Here is a 9,927-nt window from a genome sequence, read left to right as displayed (position 1 = left end):
GGAGCCGGCAGCTGGTTCCAGGGACGAGAGTCACGTCAGGGGTAGCCATAAGTTAGGGAGGGGGCCGTGCCCTCTCCCTTTCCCATGAGAATCCTTTATTTGCCCCAACGGAGGGGTGGGCACGGGGTGTTAAATAAGAACTGGAATAGGCAGGGGTGCTGTACAGAGGGGCCCGGGGAGGGGCTGGTGGGTGGGCAGCAGTTCAGTGCACCTGAGGCTGGGGGTGCCCATGGCAGAGCCCTCCTGGTGGCTCAGGGGGTGAGCCCAGCTTCTCTGCCTCCTGCTCCACCGACTGGCTCCCGTATGCACTGTCCTCCTTCACCTCTGCTAGGCGAATGGGCACAGGGAAGGCGACAGGGAAACGTTTAAGGTCTTAGGCCTCCCACCCTCCAGGCCCGGATCTGTGTTCCAGGTAGGACCCCTTTACCTGTGCTGGGCAGCTTGTCTCGGGCCTCAGGGCCCCTCAGCAGCCTCACTCCTTCCTCCAGGCCCATGTCAGATAGGGCGCCCAGCAGGCCTGCCAAGTCCCCACCAGCCAGCTGGGGAGAAGGAAGAGGCAGGAGATTGGAATGTAGGATCAGGAGCCCTGGGGCCAAGGGAGCCCCTGAGATCTGAGACAGGGGAAAGAAGCCAGGCTCGGAGCAGGGGATGGGGACCAGCTGACCTTGTAACTGCGCAGGAGGCTGCCGCTGGGTGAGGCGGTCTTCCGGTACGTGTCTACCAGACTGCGCAGCCCCAGCCGTTCTGCCAGTTCTGCCCAGCTGCCCTGGGCTCCTGGCCCATCTAGCAGATGCTCCAGGTTCTGTAAGGCTGTATCCTCAAGTGGTGGCTCTGGCCCTGATAGGGACACACATGCAGCTGTATCTGTTAGGCCCAGAGACAGGCCCAGGCAGGCACCTTGCTCTCCAGGGAGTCTGACAGGTGAGGCAGTTGGTACCAGGGCAGTGCGTGGCAACAGGAAGGGAGCAAGGGAGCCCTGCTTTAGAGCTTCTAAAGAAGGGACCTCCGTGAGCAGGGGCCTGCAGTCTGCCCCAGGGGAAGAGCTCTCACCTGCAGGGCTGGGCGGCGTGAGGGGGGGTGCCGTGGCATCCTGAGCAGCATTTAGCAGCAAGGTCTTCACCTGGGGAGACAGCCTCAGTTTGACAACCTCCCACCCCAGGCCTCAAGTCCGGGCACCAGCCGTAAGCTCACCAGGTACCCCATTCCCTGGGGCCTCCTGTTCCAGGCTAGCCTCACCTTGGTGCTACGAGTGAGGTCAAGAGGTGTGTGGCCCCGGAAGCTGCCTCGGGTGTCTGTCTCAGGTCCCTCAGAATCCGAGTCGCTACCAGAGGTGGGGGGCGAAGGCAGTGGGCACAGGGGCTCTTCATTCTCTGCGAGGATATCAGCCCCTGGGGAGGGAGGTAGTTGTGAGGAGGGACAAGGGGAGCCCACATTGAGAACTGCAAAGGGGGGACTGGGAGGCACCTCTTTTCCTCCCCACCAGCCCTGTTCACAGGCCCCAAGAATGAGACTCACCAGCCTTCAGGAGGAGGCGGGTGAGGGTGGGGGATCCCAATCCAGCTGCCAGGTGTAGGGGTGTGTTTCCGGCAAAGGTGCGGGCATTCACGTTGGCACGGAGCTGTGGGATGCAAGGGAGTGGTTGATCCCAGCATCCACTGTCTGGCCTCCCCTTTCCCTGCATCTTCACCGTCCCTGGTTCCACAATCCTTGGCCCCGCCTCCTCACCAATCCTCAGTCCCACCTTGGTGACCAGATGTGTGACCAAGCCCAGCTCCTCCATCTCCGTGGCTAGATGCAGGGCTGTCCGGCCCCCCTGCCGTTCTGTAGCCTCTACTTCAGCCCCGCTGTCGACCAAGAGATCCAGACACTCGGGGCTTCGGGCGTGGACTGCCAGGTGTATTGGGTACAGACCTAGGGACACAGACACTCAGCCCACGGCTGCGACCCCAACGTAGCCCCCTGACCAGCTGACATCAACACCTCGCATTCACACCGGGCACTCACCATGTACCCTCCCTGGTCCACACCTTTGTCCCTGCCCAGCCTCCCCCCAGTCCAGAGGAGGTGATGAACTCACCCTCGAAGTCCGGCATGTGCAACAGCTGGTGCATGGCGGGAACCCCGCTGTGCAGCAGGGTACGAAGCAGGTCGGGGGCACTGGCCCCCGCCCGCAGAGCCAGGTGCACCGCGGAGTCTCCATGCCGGTCCAGCAGGGCTGGGTCTGCGCCAACCTGCAGCAGGAAGCTCACCACGCTCGTCTGCCCGGTGATCACTGCCAGGTGCAGTGGCGTCTGGGGACGAGGTGGAATGAGCCAGGTCCACCCCCAGCCTCGGCCCACCCGCCTTCCAACTCCTGCCCCTTCATCCTAGGTGCCCCTCACCTGGTGCAGGTGATTGGTGAGGTTGACAACACCGAGATGCCGGGCGTGGTAGATGACGTGGGCTATTTGCTCTATGACACTGGTCTGCCCATGGATGATGGCGAGGTGCAGTGGCCTGAGGAATGTGAGAGTGAGACTGTGGCTTAGAGAGCCCAGCCACTCAGCATCCTCTACCCTCAAAATCCCACTGCCTCCACGATCTGTCACTGGGGCTTGTGGAACTCAAACGTCTCCAGGGCCATCGCTGCACCCGAACTTAGTCCTTCTGCGCACCGTGAGCAGTATGTCGGTACTATGGTGCTCTCTCAACAGCCAACAGAACTGAAGTGGGGATAGATCAAGTACCTTGAGCGCAGCTAGTACATAGCGAGGCCGGACTTGGAACCGGGTCCGTCCGACTCTACAGCCCTGGCTCCTTGCAACTTCCTTCCCCGTCCCGCACCCCACAACCTTCCTTCGCGCTCCAAGTCCCTGACGGGCCCTGGGAACCTGGGTCTGCCGCCCGCCCGGCCGCCCGCCCACCTACGTGTCTCCGTTCTCGTCCTGAGCCGTCAGCAGGTGGCGCTGTCCTGCCAGCAGGGCGCGCGCGTCCGCCGTGACGCCGTAGTCGAGCAGAGCTCGGGCGCTGCGCTGCGCCAGGCCGAACAGGCGCGCGTTGTACTCCCGGGCTGCGGGCGACAGGGGCGTCGGCACGGGCTCGGTCCCCACCCGCAGCGTCCCGACCGCCCGGATTCAAGAGGCTGTACCTCGCTGCAGCAGGTCCGGGGCCTGCGGTTCGCGGTGGGGGGTCAGGGGGGACGCGCTCGGCTCCGCTGCTTCCTCCCCGGCAGCCACGCGGGGTGCCTCGGCGGCCATCTGCGCCCCGCCCCCGCCTCCGGGGTAGCAGCCCATCGGGGCCGAGCCCGACGGGTAGGGGCTGTAGGCCAAGGAGGAGGGGAAAAAGCCGAGGCTGCCACCTGCGGATACAGGCCGGGCTGTGGGTAGGAGGCACCAGCCAGGACTCTCCCAGATTTCTAACCCCCCAACTTCTCTCCTTCTTACCCATCCTCCGTCCTCCCTCCCCCTTCCCGCTACCAGCAGCCCCTCACCTCCTCCTCCAGCTCCTCCATAACCCCCAGCCGAGCCCCCAGAGCCTCCACCCATGTGGGAGCCACCCCCGAAGGGCTGCGAGAAGGTAGGCAAGGCTTTCCTCCGTTTCCGCTGCACCTCCTCCTTGTCTGGGGCCAGAGGGAAAACAGAGGTTAAAACCCCAACTTCTGCACCATGCTTCAAGAGCTCTGTCCTGAGTTTGGTCCTGGCCCTCCCACCAAAAGCCCTCAGGGTGTCTCCTAGGACCACCTCTTCCTGGGGCCTTCCCCACTCCTGACTTGACTCACGGGTCCCCTGATCTAGTTCCGGGACAGCCCAGCCCAGGGCTCCCCCCCACCCCTCAGCCCAGCTCCACCTTCCACCAGAGGGTAATAGGTGAACTGTTTGGAGTCGGACACATCCCCGCCCCGCTTGCGTTTCAGCTGCAGGAACACGGTTACAGGACGCTCAATCTTCATCTTGTGATAGGGGGGTGTCCGGAACACAATGGCATACTGGCAGGGGGTTGGAGGACATAAGGTGTTATTGAGGTCTTGGCCTAGTTCAGTGCCCTCCCCACCCCAGGCCCTGGCCCTGGCCCTAGGGTACCTGTTTATGAACATCTGTGGGAGAGAAATCCCCAAAGGCCTGCCATCCGTTCTCATCATCCTCGTAGAACCGAACTTCAATGTCATCTATAGGGAAAATTGAAGCTTGGCCATAGCTTCTAGTAGAATCTCCAGGGCCTTTTGTCCTAGAGCTGCCCTGGCTCCCCATCCTGATACGCAGTGGCCCTAGCTCCCAGCCTGGGCTCCAGCCTCACCTTTCTGCACCTTGTCACAAAGCAGGTAGACCTCATCTCCACCCCGCACAGAGCCAGCTGTCTTGTCCATTCGAGAAATCTTCAGGTTTGAGGCCCCAGGAGACTCTGTAGCGGTGGGATTTCAATTACTTGAGATGACATAATAGCCATGGCTCCATTTATGGAGCCAGGTGCTTTGTATTATTATTTGAACTCCCACAAGAAATACAGGAATTGCTAGTATCTTCATTTACCCAAGATGGAAGCCATACTTGGGAAATGACTTGCCCAAGATTCCTCAGCTCATATGTGGTGGGGCCAGTTCAAAGTTGGGCCTGTCTGACTCCACAGATTGAGACTGCCCCCATGCTCCCTCTAGCACCTCGGCCTGGCAACCCAGATGATCAGGATACTCACTGCTGTCATGGATGGGCTGGGAAATAACAGGCTTCAGGGGCAGCGAGAAGGAGCCATCGCTGGCTCGAAGGAAGGCGGAAAAGCGCAGCCTCACAATGCTCAGGTCCATCACCTTCTTCAGCTCCTTGGCCTCCTGCTCCAGCTCCCGCCGCTCAGCCTCTGGGCAGTGGGCATGGTGGACATACACGTGATCCCTGCCCTCTTCCTCCTCTTCTACTCCTTCCACGGTCACCTCCCATGACCCCTCCTCCCTCCGTACCAGTAAGGCCCTGGGGCCTGGAGCGGAGTCGCTGCCTCTGAAGTTTTTGTATCATGATCTCCATCATGTTCTTCTTGGTAACATGCAGAACGCCCAGGTTGTTAAATCTGGGTGGGGGAGGGGCAGTCGGAAGCTTTGCAGGCAGTTCTTTCCTCCTGAGGCACCCTCCCCGATGCCGGGGCTCAACTCAGCCCTACTTCCTCCAGGAAGCTTTCCCGGTTTTTACTTGGAGCCTTGGGTTCTGGGCCCAACCTCTCTCCCCTTGGTCAGATGCTAAGCTCACAGAAGTGGGCTTGGACCTAGGGCTGGCAGGCAACGAGGGGAGCACCTACTGGGCAGTCATGTCCTTGGGCCCCACAGACACGGCGCAGACCCCCAGCTCCGAGCATTGCTTGCCCACCAGGCTGTGGGCATGAGCACGAGGCGGGTCACTGTGTGTTACCAGGTCCACCTCAATCTTGGCTGGTCCCTCGTAGTTACAGATCTGGGAGGGGTGAGGGCTGTCAGTAATGCCCCTGAACACACCGTCCATTGGCCCACCCTCCATCACCACCTTGACTCACCTTGACTGTGGGGTAAGTCTTCCGGCCCTTCTCACTGGAGGCACCTGGCAATCCTCCATGGGAGGGGCCTTCACAGCCATATCGAAATCGGAAGCCTCGCTGAATGTCCCGGGGCAGAATGACATTGTGAACAGGAGAGACCCCCCCTTCCCCCCAAGCCAGCCACACTCCCAGCCAGCAGTGACCACAACAGTTGGCAGTATCTCCTGAACCACTCCACCACTGGGCTTAGCAGCAGCCAACCATTTCAACCTGAAGTGGCCTCTGTGATCAGTGACCCTCCCATGGCCACCCAACTACCGCTACCCCACCTGTCCCTAAAGCTGAAGTCACCCCACACCATCCCTCTGTTCACTCACCTGCTTAGGCTGTTCCACTATCACCAGGTAAGGACCATCAGCTGGGGACAGAGGGGCCTTGCTGAGCCAGGATTTCTGAGCCCATCCCCAAACCAGAGGACACATGCTCCTCCCTCCCCCACTCTAAGACAAGGAAACATAAGGAACTTACCTGTCTCTGGGGCTGGCTCCTTCGGCTCCACAATGGACGGGTCGAATTTGAAGTCATCATATTCGATCATGCCATCCAGAGCCTGGTTTGGAGACAGACCGCAGTCACAACAGATTCTGAGCCACCCCAGAGCCCTCCACTTCCCAGCCCTGAGTAACGGCTCCCTTCCCTCCTCAGGCCCATGAAAAAGCTCCTACTGGAAGAAGTTTGCAGACAGGCAGACAGACTGACCGGTGGGTTGAGATAATCAGAGAGCATTACAGGTGCAGGGGAGCAGAGGGGACTCCGACAGACGGGCAGACAGACAGACGTGGGGGCAGCCGGCCGGCTTTACAGCCAGGAGGCGTGACTCACTGGGTCGTAGCAACTTTCCATGTCTCTGGACTAGGCCCGGCTCTGTCGGGTGGCTCCGGCCCGGTTCCGTTTCCCAGAGTTTCAGGCGCCCGCCTTGGGTGGGGGGTGGGGGGGAGTGGCAGGGGGAGGGAGAGATCAGGACAGGAGTTGGGGGGGCGAAAGGGACCCAGATTTGGGGGAGGGTCTGATCTCTTCCAGCCACCCGTCCGGGTGTGGCAGGGGAGATCCGGTGGAGAGCGAGATCCGGAGCTGAGCTGGGCTGGGCCCGGGAAGCGGCAGGAAAGTTAGAACAGCTTAGGAAAGTCCCGAAAATACCAGGGGGAGGCGGGGCCGGAGGGGGCGGGCCTGGAAATGACGCCACTGGCCACGCCCCCGGGGCGGGAGGGGTGCGAGGTGGTAGCTGGGCTCTGAGGTCTTAGTAGCCTCTCTGCCGGCAGAGGGGCAACTAGACCCGGGGAAGCGCCCCTGCTGGTTGGGCCCCCTTCCACACATCGGGGCAGGCGCCGGGGACTGCAGGGTCTTTCAAACCTGGCGGACGCTTTCAGGCTAGGGCCAGGCCCGCCTCCCGCCCCCTTCCCCTCCCTGGAGCAACCTTGGGATTTTCTACCCCGAGGGAGGCCACGGCTGATTCACCCGGGGGCTTTTGGGGGGACATTCCTGCAGTAGGAAGGCCTCCTTTCCGAAGGCCTGTAGGCGGGGGCTCTTCCCAGTGGGGGGCCCCGGGGTTCTGACCCGAGAACGAACTCTGAGGCCGTGGGGCGGGGGAAAGAAGGGTGTCTCCTTCTTGGGATGGACTCTTCTGTTCCCGCTTCCCGAAACATCTCAACAGTCTTTGGATTCCAACACCGCCCCTACTCCGGGGCGGTGTCCATGTCCCCTGCCCCAGTCCCATAGCTGTGTGTGTCTCTAGTGCGTGTTTCTGTCGCAGGTATAGTGTGTCGTCCCCTGTGCTTGCGTGAATGTTGTGTACGTGTGGTGTCAATATGCGTGTGCCGGTGAGCAAGGCTGTGCACAGCTGAGCGTCCTTCAACTTCTCAGCGTGGACGTATCTGAGCGTGTCTTGATATATAAGCACACAGGTGAGCATATCTGAGTTTGTGCGTGAAGGGTATGGGTCCAGGTACCTTGCACGGGTGAGCATATTTGCGTGTACGCGTATGCGAGTCTGAGTACAGGAACAATGCTGTGCGACCGCTAGTATACGCGTAGGTGCACGTATGGGTCCGGGTGTTTTTTTGTTGTTTGGGTTTTTTAGTACAAGGACGTCGATGGGTATCCGTGTGTCTTGTTACTGTGCGTCGTGTGTGTGTGTGTGTGTGTGTGTGTGTGCGCGCGCGCGTGCATAGCCGCTCTCCAGCCCTGGGAGTCGGTCAGTTAAGGGCCCTCCTCCCGCCCTTCCCCATGTCCCGGCCACTCAAGGGTCTGGACCCGGCCACTCACCGCGGCGGCGGCTCCGGTTCCGGCTTCGCTCCCGGCCCGACCCACCTCGGACGGGTCCCGACACTGCTCCACTGCCACCAGGGCTCCAGCCGGGAAAGCCCCTTTTCCACCCCCGGGAGGGGGGAATTCCCGTGACGTTTCCGTGCGTCACGCCCTGTAACCTTTTTCACTGGCTGAAAGTTTAACTCCGAACTCGTGCAGCCAATCCGGAGCGACTCGGGCGCGCCCCGTGGAGGGGAACTATTATCTCCCGCAGGAGAGCGGGGAGGTAGGATGACGGTCAGCTAAAGCTTGAGCTCTAGCAGAGGGACCTGCCCGAGGCTGGATTCGCTGACCGAGCGCCATCCCCCCGCCAAGGGCCCCTGCTCCGGTCTCTGACACCCACCCTGCCTACCCCAGACAGCTGACAGTCCCTGCTACTAGTCGGCTTATGCCGCGCCTAACGCTTGGCCACTTCTGAAGCCGGGGAACCCCAGGGGGAAGCTGGCTGGCCCCAGCCGTCGAGTCTCCAGCCCCGAGCGGGGCCCCGCTGCCGGGAAGACTTGGGGGAAGAGGAAGGAAGTTGATCTTGCAGTCTGTTCCGGGGCGCCATCTGGTGGCCTCTCTGGAGCCGCAGGGAGACTCCAAAATCCTCTCATGCTGTCTCCTTACTCAGCGTCTCCTGGAAGAGACCACCCGAACCTGAAACTTATTCTATAAATGGCAGGTCACAGGCGGCCAGACTTCCAGACCTGAGCTTCGGAGCTCTGCGCCAGGGAAGGTAAAAGAGGTGTTCATCGGAGAGACTCAGGTCTTGCTCATCCATCACAGAGATCTGGAACATTAGGATTGAGAATGCATCCCAAACCTCAACGGTTCGAACTTCCTCCAGTGTAGAAAGTTGCATTTTACATAGCTCCCAACTCCGCTTGAACACTTTCAGTGGCAGCAAGATCAGTACAGGATTTCATAAAGTACTGACTCTGAGGCTGAAGATCTGTGATAAGTAAAGTTTCTTTTTAGGAGATGCCATGAGCAATCTCCACTCTTGGAGTCGTTCTCCCTTAGGCTCATGGTAGAACACAGGCTTTTGTTTCAGATTTTTCCAAGAAACTTGCCCCTGACCACCACCACCTCCACTCCTCCTCCCCCCCCCCATTTTAAAGATTTTTTAATTTATTCCTTCGAAAGAGAGAGTGTGAGTGAGACCTTGATCAAGGGGGGAGAGTCAGAGGGAGAGGGACAAACAGACTCCCTGCTGAGCAGGGAGAGGGATGCTGCGGGGCTGATCCCAGGACCCCAGGATCATGACCTGAGCCAAAGGTAAACGCTCAACCCACTGAGCCACCCAGAGGCCTCACCTCTGACCTTGATAATGGAATTACACGCCTGCATAGTTCTGCATAAAAAGTAGACTGTTACAGCCCTTGATATGAGCTATTTTTCCTGTTACTTCCCCCTCCTCTTCATCTTACAAATGGGATGTAGCGGGTACTGTGTTAAGGTACTAATAGTATAAGTTCTTATTTTCCTCCCAACAGCACTTGGAGGTAAATATTACCTTTCCTGATGAAGAAATTACGGCTCAGAGAGGCAAAGTAGTGACCAAATACAGCTAGAAAGGGACAGAGTGAGAGTTCAAAATACCCAGTCTATTAATTCTAGAATGAAGCGCTTCCTTAAACTGATATAAAACAAAGCAGGTCTTTCCATTCCACCGTGAGCCTCAAGTGATTATCATAAGATACCACCAAAAACTTTGCTGAACTCTAGGGATATTGCCTACTACATTCCCCTGGTAAATCAGATCCTTAAACCACCCCCCCCCCCTTTTTAAAAAAAGATTTTATTTATTTATCAGATAGAGATCACAAGTAGGCAGAGAGAGAGAGGGGAAGCAGGCTTCCTGCTGAGCAGAGAGCCCAATGTGGGGCTCAATCCCAGGACCCTGGGATCATGACCTGAGCTGAAGGCAGAGGCTTTAACCCACTGAGCCACCCAGGCACCCCAGATCCTTAACCCTTAAATCAAAATGAAATGAGGTTAGTTTGGTATACTCCAACTTAGTGAGCCTGTGTTGGTTGCCGATGATTACAACTGTGCTTTCAAAGCACTCATAAACTACCAGCTGGAACTGGCATGAATTCTTCCAGT

The 9,927-nt window shown here is 59.1% G+C and overlaps 1 protein-coding gene across 2 annotated transcripts; it reads right to left on the bottom strand.

Moving 5' to 3' along the window:
• Positions 1-35: 35 nt before the first annotated feature.
• On the bottom strand, positions 36-7,920 carry NFKB2 (nuclear factor kappa B subunit 2). Of its 2 annotated transcripts, XM_032313550.1 has the most exons (23): positions 7,795-7,920; positions 6,355-6,447; positions 6,001-6,082; positions 5,850-5,890; positions 5,491-5,589; positions 5,260-5,411; positions 4,928-5,034; positions 4,669-4,827; positions 4,273-4,377; positions 4,059-4,144; positions 3,826-3,964; positions 3,470-3,598; positions 3,128-3,337; positions 2,908-3,049; positions 2,382-2,496; positions 2,078-2,291; positions 1,742-1,911; positions 1,516-1,618; positions 1,237-1,388; positions 1,051-1,120; positions 665-837; positions 428-539; positions 36-324 (listed from the first exon to the last, which is right to left on the bottom strand). In XM_032313550.1, exons 2-23 carry the CDS (start codon positions 6,373-6,375, stop codon positions 203-205), a joined length of 2,703 nt encoding a protein of 900 aa, XP_032169441.1. In that variant the 5' UTR covers positions 6,376-6,447; positions 7,795-7,920; the 3' UTR covers positions 36-202. The 2 variants fall into 2 exon arrangements, with proteins under 2 accessions (XP_032169441.1, XP_032169442.1); XM_032313551.1 differs by lacking the exons at positions 5,850-5,890; positions 7,795-7,920.
• Positions 7,921-9,927: the final 2,007 nt, after the last annotated feature.

Source organism: Mustela erminea, chromosome 14, assembly GCF_009829155.1.
Source record: "Mustela erminea isolate mMusErm1 chromosome 14, mMusErm1.Pri, whole genome shotgun sequence".
Classification (NCBI taxonomy): Eukaryota; Metazoa; Chordata; class Mammalia; order Carnivora; family Mustelidae; genus Mustela; species Mustela erminea.
The sequence above is the reverse complement of the archived record's forward strand: the minus strand, read 5'-3'. Positions and strand labels throughout refer to the sequence as shown.